The sequence below is a fragment of the Tursiops truncatus genome, chromosome 20, assembly GCF_011762595.2.
Source record: "Tursiops truncatus isolate mTurTru1 chromosome 20, mTurTru1.mat.Y, whole genome shotgun sequence".
In the NCBI taxonomy this organism is placed as follows: Eukaryota; Metazoa; Chordata; class Mammalia; order Artiodactyla; family Delphinidae; genus Tursiops; species Tursiops truncatus.
Window position 1 is genome coordinate 8,645,309 of NC_047053.1, and position 17,332 is coordinate 8,662,640.

A 17,332-nucleotide genomic window follows, 5' to 3' on the forward strand; every position below is an offset into this window, starting at 1 on the left:
TGCTGTGCAGAAGCTTTTTAGTTAGATGTAGTTCCACTTGTTTATTTTTGCCTTTATTGCTTTTGTTGTAGGGACAAAAAATTTGTACCCTTTCACCAACATTTCCCTATCTCCCCCTTGCCCCACTAGATTTTTTTAATAGAAAACCTTTGTTTTCCATGTTTCCCTATTCATCGAATAATCCATCTTTCCCCACAGATTTTAAAAGCAATTTTTGTAGAAAATGCTTACATATATGTTTCTGGACTCTCTCTGTTTCTTTACTGTTGCTTCTTTAATACATATTCGTGCCCCAATCTAACTATTTTAATTACTGTAATTTAATAAAAGATTTTCATAGTTACAGATCTCCTACATTACTTTTCTTCTTCATCTTTTTTTTTTTTTTTTGCTATTTTCATTTCATTTTTCTAGATATACTTTAAATAATCCTTTACACTAGGGATCTAGGGTCTGTGGCACTTCGATTGGAGTTGCATTAAAACAGTACAGTTTTTTGGGTGGAATGATCTTTATAATATTAAGGTTCCCACTCAGAAACAGGATAGGGCTCATCTTTTTTTTTAACATCTTTAGTGAAGTATAATTGCTTTACAATGGTGTGTTAGTTTCTGCTTTATAACAAAGTAGGGCTCATCATTTATTTAAATCTTCTTTCTTGGTCTTCAACAAAGTTGTTTTCTTACGTATAGATCCTAAATTATTTTTTGCAAATTTTTGTTCCTTTTGTGAATGAAATATATTTTTCATGATGCTTTATAGCCGATTGTTGCCAATACACAGGAAAAAGCCATGGCCTGTTTTGGGGTTTGTTTGTTTAATGTGGAAGCTTCACAAATTGTGCTGCTGAGCAGGGCCATGCTAATCTTCATTATCATTTCAATCTTTGTATATGTGCTGCCAATAAAAGCAAAGCAATAGCCCTTCTTCTTTTCCAGAATTTTATTTCTAAAAATTTCCAACATACAGGAACACTAAAAGAATTTTACAATAATGACCTGTACACCCACCACCCATATGCTACCACCAACATTTTACTATACTTCTGTCTTTTAACTGTTTCCCTACCCATGGTTTACCTTTCATTAATGCATCCTCCCCATTGTTGGAACAGTTATCTATCTAACCCACGAAAGCCTTCAATAGTTCCCTCTGGGATAAAGCCAAATTCTTTAGCATAACATACAAGGCCCGTCACAAGCTGACCCCAACCCACCTTTCCCGTATCATTTCCCACAACTCCTCTTTCTTTGCACATAAAGTGTTCTTTACCTGGATGCTCTTACTCAGCCTCGATGAAATCCTACTTACCCTTCATCCCCAACTCAAATATCACCTCCATCACCAAGCCTTGCCAGCATTCCACTGGCTACATTAGTTGCTTCCAAAAAAGCTCTTATAAAGCTTTGCCCAGGCATCATAATATACTGTAAATATTTTTTATATGTCTGTCTTCCCCACTAGACCATGAGATCATCAAAAGCAAAACCTTGGGGCTTCCCTGGTGGCGCAGCGGTTGAGAGTCCGCCTGCCGATGCAGGGGACACGGGTTCGTGCCCCAGTCCGGGAAGATCCCACGTGCCGCGGAGCGGCTGGGCCCATGAGCCATGGCCGCTGAGCCTGCGCGTCCGGAGCCTGTGCTCCGCAACGGGAGAGGCCACAACAGTGAGAGGCCCACGTACCGCAAAAAAAAAAAAAAAAAAAAAAGCAAAACTTTGCCTCATTCCTCTCTGTATCCTGCTGCCAAGCAGGGTGTGTGATGCTCAACAGACCTTGTACACAGGAGATGAGACTCACAGATGACAGAGATCCTCAGAACCTTCAGCCCCCTGGGAGAACACCCTGATGTCTGGACCGCGGAGTACGCACCTGCACAGGCATCCCCAGACCTAGCTTCAGCCCCAAACAGGGGTCGATGAAGATGGTGAGGATGGGCTCCGAAGGGTCCTGGGCAAAGTGTTCCAGAATGGTATCGTGCTCCTCTGTCCAAGTGGCAGCTGCCAATCCTGTCAGCATTGCTCGGGACAGGAAAAGGGGCTTCTGCAGAAGGAGAGCAGAGGGCCAGAGCAGGGACAGCTGTCAGGATGGGTCACTTCTCCCAACCACTGTCACGTATGAGGACGTGGGGGATGAGGGAAGTCAGACAGCTTCAGAACGGGGAAGGGAAAGCTGAGAACGGACTGAAAGACAGGTTTCAAGCTTTCGAAGAAACAAGACAATAAGATTCTCTTCCCTCTACCAGTAAAAATAGAATGGATCATGAAGGAAGACTGAGGGATATCATCTTCCCAAGATACTTCATTTATGCCTGTGTTTGTAAAAATGTCTTATCAAGCAACCCTCAACCTCACAGTAAAACTAAATCAAGGGAACATGTAGGATATTAGCCTAAGTCAAACAATTAGGATTCCATATGTATGTGTTAGCATATGGTATTTGTTTTTCTCTTTCTGACTTACTTCACTCTGTAATGACAGACTCTAGGTCCATCCAACTCACTACAAATAACTCAATTTCATTTCTTTTTATGGTTGAGTTATATTCCATTAAAGCTGGGACAAAGTGAGAGAGTGGCATGGACATACGTACACTACCAAATGTAAAACCGATAGCTAGTGGGAAGCAGCAGCAAAGCACAATGAGACCAGCTCGGTGCTTTGTGACCACCTAGAGGGGTGGGATAGGGAGGGTGGGAGGGAGGGAGACGCAAGAGGGAAGAGAGATGGGGATATATGTATATGTATAGCTCATTCACTTTGTTATAAAGCAGAAACTAACACACCATTGTAAAGCAATTATACTCCAATAAAGATCTTAAAAACAAACAAACAGGGCTTCCCTGGTGGCACAGTGGTTGAGAATCTGCCTGCCAATGCAGGGGACACAGGTTCGAACCCTGGTCTGGGAAGATCCCACATGCCGCGGAGCAACTAGGCCCGTGAGGCACAACTACTGAGCCTGTGCGTCTGGAGCCTGTGCTCCACAACAAAAGAGGCCGCAATAGTGAGAGGCCCGCGCACCGCGATGAAGAGTGGCCCCTGCTCGCTGCAACTAGAGAAAGCCCTCGCACAGAAACGAAGACCCAACACAGCCAAAAATAATAAATAAATAAATTAAAAACGAACAAACACCAAAAAAAACAAAAAAAAAAAAAACCGAACAAACAAACAAAAACAATTAGGAGCAAGGGGATGACAAGCTGGAAAAAGGATAAGGGTAAAAGAGCAATTTCTCCATGATGTGGCCTCCACAGGATACTGGAATAAGTATGAGATATTGGGCAAAAGTCAACTGGCATATCAGTGAGGAAAAAAGAAAAAGGGAGGTGAAAAGACAAGACTGGAAAACACCAAAGAACAAACCAATTCGATGGAAAATAAATCATAACTGGTGGCTAGAAAAAAGACAGCATTATTTTGAACACTACTAAATAAATTAAGAAAACTAGAGGATATAAAAATCTAGCTCGGTGAACTTGAGAAGTCACCCCGTCCTTCTTCCAGTACTTCTGGAAGATGATAAAGAATCCCTCTTACTTAAAGTTTCCAGGTCAAGAAAATTTAGCTAGTGATCTAAAATCTTCCGTATATAAATACATACATGAAGAACCAACGAGAAAAACACTAAGACCCAGATAAATGGATGAAAGGATATGAACAAACATATCATGTCATAAAAAAAGAAAAAATGAAAATGTGAAAATATGAAATAAATGTTCAATTTCATTTGAAATCAAAGAAATACAAATAAACATAGCAAAGGTGTATCATTTTTTAAAAAATCCTTGCTAGGTTGGTACAGCCACTATGGAGAACAGTATGGAGGTTCCTTAAAAAACTACAAATAGAACTACCATATGACCCAGCAATCCCACTACTGGGCATATACCCTGAGAAAACCATAATTCAAAAAGAGTCATGTACCAAAATGTTCATTGCAGTTCTATTTACAATAGCCAGGAGATGGAAACAACCTAAGTGTCCATCATCGGATGAATGGATAAAGAAGATGTGGCACATATATACAATGGAATATTACTCAGCCATAAAAAGAAACGAAATTGAGTGATTTGTAGTGAGGTGGATGGACCTAGAGTCTGTCATACAGAGTGAAGTAAGTCAGAAAGAGAAAGACAAATACTGTATGCTAACACATATATATGGAATATAAGAAAAAAAAATGTCATGAAGTACCTAGGGGTAAGACGGGAATAAAGACACAGACCTACTAGAGAATGGACTTGAGGATATGGGGAGGGGGAAGGGTAAGCTTGGACAAAGTGAGAGAGTGGCATGGACATATATACACTACCAAACGTAAAATAGATAGCTAGTGCGAAGCAGCCGCATAGCACAGGGAGATCAGCTCGGTGCTTTGTGACCACCTAGAGGGGTGGGATAGGGAGGGTGGGAGGGAGGGAGATGCAAGAGGGAGGAGATATGGGAACATATGTATATGTATAACTGATTCACTTTGTTATAAAGCAGAAACTAACACACCACTGTAAAGCAATTATACTCCAATAAAGATGTAAAAAAAAAATCCTTGCTAGGGAATTCCCTGGTGGTCCAGTGGTTAGGACTCCACGTTTTCACTGCCGAGGGTGCAGGTTCAATCCCTGCTCGGGGAACTAAGATCCCACAAGCCGCGGAGTGGAACCAGAAAAAAAAACTGCTAAACTGCTAACACCTAGGCCTGGAAAGTGTTTGTTGCTAGTGCGAGGGCAAAAAAATGCAATTTGTTTGAAAAACAATTTGGCATTATGTATTAAAGGTGTTAGAAATGTTCTTTACTCTTTGATTCAGGAACTCCATATACAGGAATCTAACTTAAGGAAATATTAAGTATTTCAAAATGTGTTAGTTTTATTTACAATATTCATCACTGTATTATTATGAGAGCAAAAAAATCATAAATGGCAAATGTCCAAGAGTAAGGATTTAACTGTGATACATATATCTTACGGAGCACCATATGACCATTAAAAATGGCACTTAAAGGGGCTTCCCTGGCGGTCCAGTGGTTAACACTCCACGTTTCTATTGCAGGGGGCACAGATTCAATCCCTGGTCAGGGAACTAAGATCCTGCATGCAGCACGGCAGCCAAAAAAAAAAAAAAAAAAAAATGGCACTTACAGAGAATTCCCTGGCGGTCCAGTGGTTAGGATTTGGTGTTTTTCACTGCTGGGGCCCAGGTTCAATCCCTGGTCAGGAACTAAGATCCCATAAGCTACGCAGCCAAAAAAAAAAAATGCTGCTTACAAAAAGTATGTAATAACAGTAATGAAAATACTACATATCAAAAAAAAAGAGGTATCTTGTGATTTACATATTTGTGATTAAAAAAATAAAGGCAGCCTGATGTATTTTTTTAAGTATATAATAACACGAAGAATAAAAAAATGTTTTGTGAGAAAGCCTAATAAAAAATTATAATGTGTGGTACAGTTGGGATTGTTAAAAAACAAAAAAACTTGCAAATCTACACAGAAAGAAAGGACATATACCAAATTAGTAACGTTGGATGTACATATACCAAATTAGTAACGTTGGATGTGTTTAGGCAGTAATACTATGACTTTTATTTTCCCTTTCTTTGTTTTACTTTTCTGTCCCTTCCAATTTTTTTCTTTAATGAGTAGTTGTCACTTTTCTCTCCCTTTTTAAAAAAGTTCAAGGTCACCATTCTATTCTTCTAACCCAGGTAACTGAGGGTGTGCCTAGGCTCTGATGCAGCTTGGAAATAAAAGTGTAGAGGTTACTAAGTGCCAAATTCTGAAGGTATTTCAAGTGGCTTCTGTAAACTCTTCAGCCAAAGGAGGGAACTGAAGGACAGGAAGAAAGAGGATGTCTTGGAAATTAGTATCCAATTAGGACAGTGTCCGCCCAGCTTGTTCAGATGTTCACCCATTCAACGGGTATAGCTTGTTGCAATCTGACCCAAGGTGGAGAGATGAGGAAGGGCCTTCTGAGAGCCCTGTTCCCCACTGAAAGCCCTATTCTTTGGGAGGGGTAGGGGACACGGATAACTTTGTCCTTTACTCGGTGTACTGGATTTGCAGTGAGCAGGCTACCAGTAGAAAGTAAAGAGAAGGTAGTGAGAGATTGAAGAGAATTCCTCGTACTCCATTCTGCAACTGATCCTTTGATTCACCAGTTGTTGGGGAGGAATATTTGTCTCAGAGAAAAGCCAAACTTACCACGTCTATCTCACACTCCTGTAATTCTTCTTTCTGTATTTCAGGTTCCTCCAATATTGGCTCTGGGAAGAATGAAAATTCAAAAATGAAGGCATTCCATTAAAAGTTAAACACAGAGACTTCCCTGGCGGTCCAGTGGTTAAGTCTCTGAGCTTCCACTGCAGGGTGCACGGGTTCGATCCCTGGATGGGGAACTAAGATCCCACATGCCAGACAGCGCAGCCAAAAAAACAACAACAAATAAAAGAAGTTAAACACGGAGTCACCATATGACCGAGCAACTCCACTTCAAGGTACTTGAAGTACCTTGAGAAACTGGCACCCCATGGCCCCTATATCTTCACTTCTAAGTTGCACCAGAGCCTAGCCTCTCAGCAGGCACTCCCTATTCCCCTTTCCTCCCAGATCCTGGTGACCACTAATCTACCTTCTGAGTCTATGAACTTGCCTATTCTGGACATTTTATACTGGTGGAATCATATAATATGCGGTCTTTTGTGACTGGCTTCTTTCACTTGGCATATTTTCAAGGTTCATCCACGTTGTCGTATCGTAGCAGACCTTCATTCTTTTTATGGCTGCATAATATTCCGCTGCAATTTGTTTATCCATTCATCATGGATGGACGCTTGGGTGTGTCCGCCTTTCGGCTGCTGTGAATAGCACTGCTGTGAACACGGGCATACAAATGTCTGTCCGAGTCCCTGCCTCCAGTTCTCTGCAACTAGACATGCCACAGCGAAGGTCCCACGTGCCACAACTAAGACCCAGTGCAGCCAAATATAAATAAATAAATGTATATTTTTAAATTTTTCTTTTAAAAAGCTGACTGGGGCTGGAGGGGGCACAGAAGGAGGCAGGGGAATGAAGGCAGTCAGTATTAAGGTCATTCTAGGCATTCAGCTTCTGGCCTGCCATTCTTCCCCCATCCTGTTCCCACATGGAGAAGTTGGGGCCCACAGAAATCAGCCCCTCTCCAAGCAAACCGTCATCCCCACTCTGGACTCCATAAAACCCAGGGGGGTGTCCCTCTCCTTCCTGATCTGTTGCTCACACAGGAGACTGGGGTAAAACTGGTGGGCCTCCCATCTCCTGTGGGCTGAAAGGAGGAAGGAACAAATGAGGTGCGACCAAAAGACCTTGGGAACAGGACACTCCAACTTCCAGAAAGAAACCCTAAGAGGGGAGTGAGGCACACAGGCCGAGGAAGGAAATCATGAGAAAGGTGGGACAGCTGATTCTAGGAGCTCAGTGGTGAGTGGGATGGGTAACCAAGAAACCCAACGCCCTTCGAGAAAGCCAAGGGCATCCAAGGTTTCAGACAGGGACGAGGCGGGGGAGGGAGACTGAGACAATCTCAAGAGTAAACTGGTTTTGTCCTCTATTGTAATACAATTTATATAAAGTCTAAACCATGCAATACGGTACTAGTATGTGATGGTCATGGATACACACAGTAAAATTTTAAGAAACAGGCTTGAGAACGACAAACACCAACTCGGGATAGCGGTGACCTCTGGAGAAGGAGAGAAGGGCTTGGGGGGGTGGCGTGTAGCAGGGGGACAAAGGGATTCACTTGTTGCCATCATGATTTATTCTCACACTGGGTGACGGGTACATGGGTGTTCATTATCTCATTCTCTGTATTTTTTCTGATTTGCCTGAAATACAGGTCTACAATCCCTTAACCAAAACCCTTGGGATCAAGTATATTTCAGAATGTAGACTTGTAATAGCGTATGGCATATGAGACCCCCACCACATCTTGGGGCCTCTAGAACAGCACTCCACAAACTTTTAATGTCAGTATTTCTGCAGTAAAACATATGAAAATGTATACTAAGTGGTTTAAATAGACTATAAATACCTTCATGTCAGTTTAGGTTATGTCTCACCACCAAATAAGTTTGGATGCCAAATTTTGGGGGAAAAAAACCTTTCAGTTCTTAGGGCTTTTTAAAATTAGAGATATGGGATTATGAACCTGTACTTCTTTTCTTAGTGGGAACGGAGGAGCACTTAAGGAAGCAAAGGATATCAATAAAGACCTCAAAAGGGTGTTTTGCCCTTTAACCCACCATCCTTCACCAAGACGTGTTTTAGGCCTGGTCTTAGCCCATTTGGGCTACTATAACAGAACACCATAGACTGGGTGGCTTCTGAACAGCAGACATTTATTCCTCACAGTTCTGGAGGCTGGAAGTCCTAGATCAGGGTGCCAGCAGGGTTGGGTGAGGGCCCTCTTCTGGGGTGCAGACCTCTCTTTGTGCCCGGCGGAAGGGGGCAAGGAATCTCTCTGGAGTTGCTTCTTTTAAGGCACTAATCCCACTCATGACAGCTCCGCCCTCATGATTTAAGCAACCTCCCAAAGGCCCCTCCTACTAACACCATCATATTGGGCATGAGAATTTCAACATATGAATTTGGGGGGGACACAAACATTCAGACCATAGTAGGCCCCCTCTGTCTCCTGTGGGACAGGCCTCAATCCCTCCCCAACTCCAAAGAGTACAGGGATTTTTTTTTTTAATATTTACTTATTTGGCTGCACAGGATCTTTCGTTGTGGCACACGGGATCTTTCGTTGCGGCATGCAAATTCTTAGTTGCGGCATGCATGTGGGATCTAGTTCCCTGACCAGGGATGGAACCCAGGCTCCCTGCGTTAGGAGCACGGAGTCTTAGCCGCTGGACCACCAGGGAAGTCCTGAGTACAGGGATTAAGGCTCATTTCGGGGCTGCCTTGGAGGCCCAAGTCTTCTCTGAACCTCTATCAATTGTCAGCTAGAAAGCACCACATCAAACAATAAAAAGGCTTAGAGCTAAAAGGACTCAGAGATCCTTGGTGTTTGGGGGTCAATGCTCTCATTTAGAAGTTCCCTTTTTTTTATAATTTTTATCGGAGTATAGTTGATTCACAATGTTGTGTCAGCTTCAGGTGCACAGCAAAGTGAATCACATATATATATATATACACACACATCCACTCTTCTCTGGATTCTTTCCCCATATAGGCCACCACAGAGTATTGAGTAGAGTTCCCTGTGCTGTACAATAGGTCCTTATTACTTGTCCACTGTACACACAGTAGTGTGCATATGTCAATCACAATCTTCCAATTTATCCCTCCCCCACTTACCCCCTGGCAACCACAAGTCTGCCCTCTACATCTGTAACTCTATTTCTGCTCTGCAGATGAGTTCATCTGTACCCTTTTTTTAGATTCCACATATAAGCAACATCACATGACACCCTGACATTCCCTTCCCACCCCAGAGGAGTCTCCAAGTTGAACTTCACTGCCTTCCATCCTCCCTCCCCTTGCTTCTGGTACCCAGCTTCTAGGAGCCAGTCCCACTTGAAACTGCTCTTAAGAGAGCTCAGAAGAAAAAATTTGCATGGTTCCAATGTCCAGATCCCAGGGCAAGGCCCTGTGTACCCTGGACCTTTCTCCCATGCCCACGCTTAATCTCTCAACTTTTAGTATTAAAAGGAGATTCTATTTCTCTCCATCTTGACAGGCTGCTAGCAGTGGAAAGAAGCCCCAGGTAAACGGGGAGGACTATTCTTAGCTAACAGTCATAGCTACACTGGCCAGTGCTCTAAGGGGCAGCCTAGTGACAGCAGCAGCTACCAAAAACCTTCCAACCCTATTGGCCCCAGCTCACCCAACAGGAAGGAATCCCTCAGATCAAAGCCACAAGAGGCAGCCTCTTTAAACTCTTTTCTTCCTCAATCTAGACATCAGGCTTCTTTTCCTGTGGCCCTGAACCTGAACCTCCTTAGTCTACCAAGGCCCTGACGAAACGAGGGCAGAGATACAAGAGCCTTAAACAGATGGGAGAAAGATTCAGTCAGGCTTAGGATTCAAAGGATGGCAAAGCAGGCTGAGTCTCCATGGTGATGGGCTTAATGGGAGGAAAACATTATTTGTTTTGCCACCCAGGGTGAAAATGGGAAAAAGGAAGAGATCAAACCCTCTTCACTGGGGTAGGAGCAACCAGGAACACTTGAAATAAGGAAGAAGAGGCTAGGGTAGAGGATTGGCTGGTGAGCTCTTGGTGCACTGGGGGGAAATTTTAAGACAGAAAGAACAAGTATAAGGCTGGACAGGAAGAAAACACAAAACAAGGGACCTAGCAGCAGGCCTGAGATTCCGCTGAACCCCTTGCTTCTTACCCAGAAGCAACAGAACCTGCTCCCCGGCCCTAAGACCCTCCTTCAATACAAACATTCTGCCTCCAAGCCTCTCCCCAGCAGGTACCCACCAGGCTCCTCCTCCTTGAGAGACTCGGGCTCTGCCTGGGACTCACTGCTGGCCGGCAGGGTGGTCTCCACAGCCTGTGCGGCCAGAGCAGACTGAGCGACTCGCCAGCGGGTGCTTCCCCGGCTACTCGCTTCCCGCTTCTTGTCGGCTTTGCTGGGCATTGTGTTGGCAAAACCTGTAGACACACGGAAGCTGGGGGACCACCACCAGATGCACCCCCAATCCTCAGTCGTTTCCCTGGGATAGCCCACTTCCTTCAGGGCGCTGGGTTAAAAATCAAAATCAGTCCCTCGAGGCATGAGGAATAAATGGAAGCTAAACATGAGAGCACAGGGAATTCCCTGGCAGCCGAGGGGTTAGGACTCGCACTTCCACTGCAGGGGGTACATGAGTTCCGTTCCTGGTCGGGAAACTAAGATCCCACAAGCCCCAAGGCGCGGCCGGGGGAAAAAAAAAAAAAAAAGATGAGGGCTCAGCAGACACCCACTCATGAGGATTTAGGAACCCCTATCTCTGCCCAGAGGTATGAGAACATAAGATAATCAGGGAAACATCTACCACGCTGAGGTGTGGTTGCACACACCCTCAAGCACTCTAGCTCTCAGGGGCCATGGGTGAGTGAGAGAGGGCCCAGGGAAGGGAAGACTGTCCCCAGGTTCCACACTCTCTGTCACGTCACTGAGCAACCAAGATGATTTTCCTATGTACCTCCTTTTCTCCCAAGTTACCCCCTGGAAGCGGGGGAGAAAGAAAAATGCCCCTCCTACCCACACTAAAATCTGTGACCTCCTTAAACAAGGAAGAAACACTATTTGCAACCTGTCTCTTCAGCTTCTCAATCCTGAGGGGCAGAAACCCTGTTCTGTGTGTACTGAAAAGGTGTCTTCGCACAGTTGGCTGAGTCTGTGCTAACCGATTACTGAAGACCAAGAGCGTTCGATTCCAGATGTCCTGAGAACAGACTGGAAGAGGAAGGACAAAGGTCATCCAACAATGAACTTGGAATTGTGTCTGGGGGAGGGAGAAATGGGGCGATGAGGAAGGCCCAGTAGTGCCTCTCTCAGAAAAGCAGGAGGGCGGGAAGCGGGGCATCTCTGGCGGGCGCCCAGGGCAATGTCTGATTCGCTGGGCAGTTCCTCTTCACTCAGCTCTAGCCTGACAAACACCTGTGGCTTTTCTTCCTCATCCCCACAGACTGCCACAGGCATTGATCATACGCTATGAGTTTCACACTTGAAGGATTTGTACTTTGCTCCAAGGAACACCGTTCTATTAGGCCAACACATCAATAAAGCCAGGTACCACAGCGCGGCTTCTGCCATCGGTCTCCAGAGAAGCGTCAGGCTGTGCTTCCCTGCCTCCGGCTGGAGCCTCAGGAACATTCCGGTGGCAAGGCTGGGAGCCACCTTCCCATGGGGTTCGCCCCATGGTCCCACACCGAGGCCCCGGGAGGAGCCTTCTACTAGCCTGGGGCTCATTCTCTTTCTCAAGAAATACCGTAGGGGGCCGGCTCTCTCCTCCAACCACCAGTGGCTACCAGTGGGCAAATTTCCCCTCACAGGAGCTTCCTCACACAACTGTCACAACCGTCGCCGCTCCTTCCTCTCAGCTGCCCCTTCCTCTGCCCTCCCCCGCAACTCTCCCTCGTACCCCTCACCACTGCCCCTTCTCCCCGTAGCTTCCCACTCTCCCCGGCATTCCTCCCTTCCTCCCTGGTGCCCTCCCCCGCCAACACACACCTCACGACGCCGACCCTCTCCTCCCTACGCCGACCGACCGGCCACTCCAGCTGAGAAGTTGCCCCGCGTGGCCCTCTCGGGCCGGCGCCTGCACGCGTCGCCTTGGCAACCCCGGGCACGGGCAGCGGGGGGGTGGGGGGGGCGAGTGGCGGGGGCCCGAGCGCGCCGAGCCAGCGTCCTCGGCGCAGACGCAGAGACGCCCTGATCAGCCGCTCCCGGCTTGGCTGCGCTCGCGTCACCCCGGCGGGGAGCCGGGGCAAGAGGGCTGGGGGGCACGGGGAAGCCGCTAAACCTGGCGGGCTGGAGGGGGGCTGGAGGGGGACGGGAGGCCTGGTCTGAGGACGGGCGGTAAGGACTGGGGCTGGAAACAATGAGTGGCCTCCCGCAGGACACTGAAAAGGCTGGGGCAACCCAAGCGCCCGACCCCGCGCGCGGGTCTGTGAGCTCCATTCCGGGCGAGTCCAGCAGATGGCGCCCGAGGTCCCGTCTGCGAGGCTCACGCGCGCTCTAGAAGGCGTTCCAGGATTTCGAGACAGCCGTGGCTGCAGCTGAGTCCGGGGAAAAAACCGGGGCTGGAGCACCCCTGCCCTCCCGCTCGTTCCCCCTTCTTAATTCGGACTGGGGTCTAGGATCGCCGGGCAGCGCTGGGTGGGGGAAGGAGGGAAGAACGGAACTGGAATTTTTGGAATCTGAGGATTGGCTTTGGAAAGCGTCGCTCGTTTTGGGGGGGACAGGAGGCGGGGACTCTCTGGGGAAGGTGACCGGGCCGGGGAGGGGCTCGGCTCTCCATAAGAACAAAGACAGAGTCGTGGGGAAGCGACGGGAGAGGGGTGTGAGAGGAGGGGCAGACGGCAGCCGGTGCTAGGGGGCGCTGCGGGCCGGGGTGCCAGAAGAGGCGCCTGGAAGACTGAGCCGTACCTGGGACTGGTGGAAGCTTTAGGGAGGCCTGGGAGATGCAGGGAGGAAGCGAGTCAGGGGGATGGGAAGGCACCCTCCCTGCTTCCATCAATAGTGCCTAATTAAGACAAAGCCCGCAGCGAGCCCACTGATTACATTTCCATGAGGAGCTAAATTGATGACATTTTCTTTGCTGGAGGAGAGAAGCTGGCACCTCAGTTCCCCCTTTTCCTGGTTGATGTTCACACCTGACGAGTCTCATTATGCCAGTCTGGCAGGGCAAGGACTGGCAGTCCCTGGTACTCCTGAAGGGCCTGTGGATTAATCCACACCTGAGCCCAGCTCTGACCTCACCATCCTACCTACCCCATTTTTATTTCCAGAATTGACAACCCCTGCCCTTGGCACCCCCCCATTATCCTTCAAGGAGGTTTCTGAGCTCCTGCCCAGCCCACATTCCTGTTGCTGAGGGCAAGGATTGAAGGAGAGAGGGGTCCTGCCACACCCCAAAATCAGCTGCACAGCAAGCAGGGCTAAGTGGGTGATCCTCAAACCAGTTAGGCAGTGGGTGGCAGAGGGGTGACATGATTGGTCAGATCCCCCAGGGAGAAAGTCCCAGAGGAGTGAAGATTTGAGGGGAGGCACAGGATGGGGAGACTTATAGGCGGGGCTCATGGCTCCCTCAGGGAAAGGAATGTTGTGTAGCCCCCATTTCTTTTCTGAACCACCCCCCACCCCCACTGGCCTTGGCTGTGCCTAGGAATCCCAGCCCCCTACATTATGCTAAATAGGTAATCAAACATCTTGCTTTGCTAATTACTGCTCAATCCGATTAAACGCCACTGAAGCTCATCAACAGAGGTGGAGGTAGGGAGAAGGGATGAAAAGGGGGGCAGCCACAGCTGTGACGGGGGTCTTGTCCCCAGGAGCTCTAGGGGACAGCTAGAGAAGCTGTCTAGGAGCTCTGAGAAACAGCCAGGGTAGCAAGACTCAGTACCTCGCAAAGGAAATGGGCAGAAGGGTTGTACGACAGAACCCTTCATCTCTCTGCATCCTCCCGGCCTCAGGCACTCCCTCCTCCCAGAACCTTCATTACTCTCAGAACCCAGGCATCCGGCCATTCCCACAGCTCCCCATACACACCCCTGTCCAGCTTTAATAAGTTCTGTTCTCTCACTGTCAATATTTGATTTCTCAGAGCCATCTCCACGGAGAGAGGGAGCTCTTCCCTTGCTTCCCCCCTACCTTGGCCCTTTTTTGCCCACCCCAGTCTCTTTGTGCCCCCAACCTTCTCTGAACTAGCTGACTTAATGAAATGATATTAAAGTCTTAAGCAAATCCAAAAGAATGGTTGTTATGGTGAAGGGAGTGGGCAGGACGCCTGGGTCCCTGAGGGGAGCAAGGGCTGAGGAGGGGGGAGAGTGAGCCAGAGGCTAAGGTCTGGAGGCCCCAGTCCCCAAGGGGGAGCAGCAGATTTAGGGTGAGCTGGGGGCTGGCCCTTTGGATTGTGGTGGGAAGTGGGGAATTAGGGCTGGGGGCTAGGAAAAGGTGAGAAGAGGGAGGACATTTCTGTGGTCCAGGTCTCAACCTGCTGTCCAGAGCATCCGTCAGGGATGGAGAGGCCAGCGGGGGGCGCAGAGCCCCTGTGCCAGCAGCCTCCCTGCTGAATGTGCCCGGGGCCGGTCCCGTGAGAACCAGAGTAGATTCCTCTTCAGCCCTGACTCATCCCTCTTCCCCCCGCAACCCCCGCCACGAGCAGACCCCCACAGGTGATTTGTAGCTGATGCCCTCACGATGGTAGCACCGGGAGGGAGTCCGTTCCATGACACGAACCGCCGCCGCCGAGAGCGTCCAGGAGGGGAGAGAACAGAGGCCAAGAGATGGGGAGCCAAGCACCAACCCCCCTGCCCCCACCCATCCCATCTCACTCCCCTGGGGACCCTGGCCCAGCCCCAGTCCCCTTGGGGTGGTGGGAATGCAAGGACATTTGGCTGGGCTGATTGATGAGGGAGGAAGCAGCCACTGGGCACCGAGGCTGCTGTTTGCTGAGCACACAGATTCCTCCCCACTCACCAGCTGCCGCCCCCTGAGGCTGCCGAGTCTCCCCACCACCACCACTAGCCACTTGGATCGGAGGGAGCTGATGCCTGAGTTTCTGATGGCAACTGAGGGAAGTGGGAGAGCCAGGCCGTGGAATGCTTCGATTCCTTCTGGGAATCAGGGGACCCTAGGACCTGGTCCCCTCAGAACTCCCTACAGGACTCCACCTTTGCTGCTGCCTTTCATACATCTCTCCTGTGCTGAGTTTTCACTCCCATTTATTCTGTATCCTTTTCCCTACCCCCACCCAACTCTCTGAGCCCATCCCAGCTAGCCCCCTGCCTCCAAACCAGCCTGCCACATTTCTCCCAGCCTGCCTACAGATCCTGAAACTCTCTCTAGGGAAGGGGATGCCCCATGTTTATGACTCCACTTAGGAAGCTCTGTTTTTCATTCTAACTACATTTCCAGTTGTGATGTCAACCATTCCCCATCAGAAATTCCCACTGCAACCCTTTGCTCTGTTCTCCTTTGCTTAAAATCCTCAACATAGACCACAGACACAAACATACATACCTCAACCTAATTTACATCCTGCTTCTGTTTGGAAGGATGGAAAAGTGTGAGCTTCTGTCTGCAGCACAGCCCCCAGGACAGCCTCCATCCTATGCTGGGTTTACGTTCTGTGGTCCCCAGCTCTCTCAGATCCTTTACTCCCACTCTGCTCTAGACTCTGTACCAGCAGCTGTACCACAGCCCCAAAATCTCAGAGCACTATCCCTGCCCTCCCAGAGCATAAAATTTAGTTGAGGAAAACACAGCTCACATCCACACAAGAAACAAAGGGGACCCCCTCCCGCCCCAGACCTTAAAGTAAATGTTTATATCTTTTTCTATAAAACTGGTGTGTTTGTCTGGAAATGTATTTTGTGTGCTGATTTCTTTGTATTTGTTATAATGAAGTAAAAAAACATGTTTTTAGGTCAAAAAAAGAAAGAAAGAAACAAAGGGGAAAAAATGGAAGACGGAGTTAGATCAACTTCCTAAATGTGGATTCTTCCTTGGTCACTTGCTACCCTACACGCTGAGGCTGGGGAAAGACAGGACGCATCTAGAACATGTGTGTGGTTGTGATGTCTTTCTCACTATTCCCAAGCCTGTCGAGATTTCACCTCTATGCTTCGCACTTGCTGTTCCGTCTTTCTGCTCTGCCCTTCCCCATAGTGCCTGCCTTCCATACTCCTCATTATTCAAGGTCCTGAACAAATGTCACCTCTTCAGAGGGACCCTCCTGACCTCCTAACTTAAAGCATCTTCCTGATACTCTCCGTCCTCTTCACTTTTTTTATATCACTTATCACTACCAGAAATATTATTATGTTGTTCCCCACCAAAATGTGGATTTCATGAAAGCGGGGGCTTTGCCTTATTCACCTCATACTACCAGTGCCTGAAATAGTACCTGGAACAAAGCAGACATTTAATATGATGCTGAGTGAATGAATGAATGAATGAATGAATGAATGTCTTCCTGCACCTCTTCTTGCTTTGTTGTACTTGTTACCCTAGGAGTGTGTTTGTGTGTTTGTACCTAGAAAGCGAATAGGATGGCATGTGTTTTTCTGTGTGGAAGTCACCTGAGCTTTCAAATAGCTCAAAAGATCACTACACATGTGGAAGGCTCTAGATCTTGCATTGTTAATGTCTGGGGAGAGAAGAGTCTATAGATGCCAGTTCTCTGAAGGGGTGTGTCCCAGGGTAATGTGCAGAATGTGCTGTTCCTCTCCCCAGCTGTGCATCTGTCCCCAGGTGTCTTCCTGTCTCTCAGCATGTTATGATGTCTCGGTTGCTTTGGTGAGATGTTTGTCTGTCACGGAGACTATTTATCCCCACTTCTCTTCCCTCTCTTCTCTCCACCTGTGCCTCTGGATATACGTGTAGGGGAGTCTTCCTTGGCTCCCTTGCCCCCTTGCACACACAGCCCTGCCCCAGTTGTGGACCCCTCCCTCTCTCAACTGGGCCCTGTTGCTGGGCTCTGGGTTGCCATAGTGACGGTTGCCAAGTCCCTGAGGCTGATAGCCAGCGATGGGGCTGTCGGCTCCATCCACGCGGGAGGCTGAGGGGGGCTTCCCATTGTGTGAAGAAGGGGATGTTGCCATGACAACCAACCCCCACTAAGGGGCAGGAAC

At 48.1% G+C, this 17,332-nt stretch overlaps 1 protein-coding gene across 1 annotated transcript in view; it reads right to left on the minus strand.

Moving 5' to 3' along the window:
- Positions 1 to 11,465, minus strand: part of DNAH2 (dynein axonemal heavy chain 2) — an 87,414-nt gene extending 75,949 nt beyond the window's left edge. Inside the window, exons 1-4 of the mRNA XM_073798060.1 lie at positions 11,287 to 11,465; positions 10,469 to 10,642; positions 6,202 to 6,263; positions 1,870 to 2,040 (exon numbers count right to left, since the gene is read on the minus strand). Of these exons, the coding sequence (XP_073654161.1) occupies positions 1,870 to 2,040; positions 6,202 to 6,263; positions 10,469 to 10,628 (393 nt within the window). The 5' untranslated portion in view covers positions 10,629 to 10,642; positions 11,287 to 11,465. The remainder of the gene's footprint in view (positions 1 to 1,869; positions 2,041 to 6,201; positions 6,264 to 10,468; positions 10,643 to 11,286) is intronic.
- Positions 11,466 to 17,332: the final 5,867 nt, after the last annotated feature.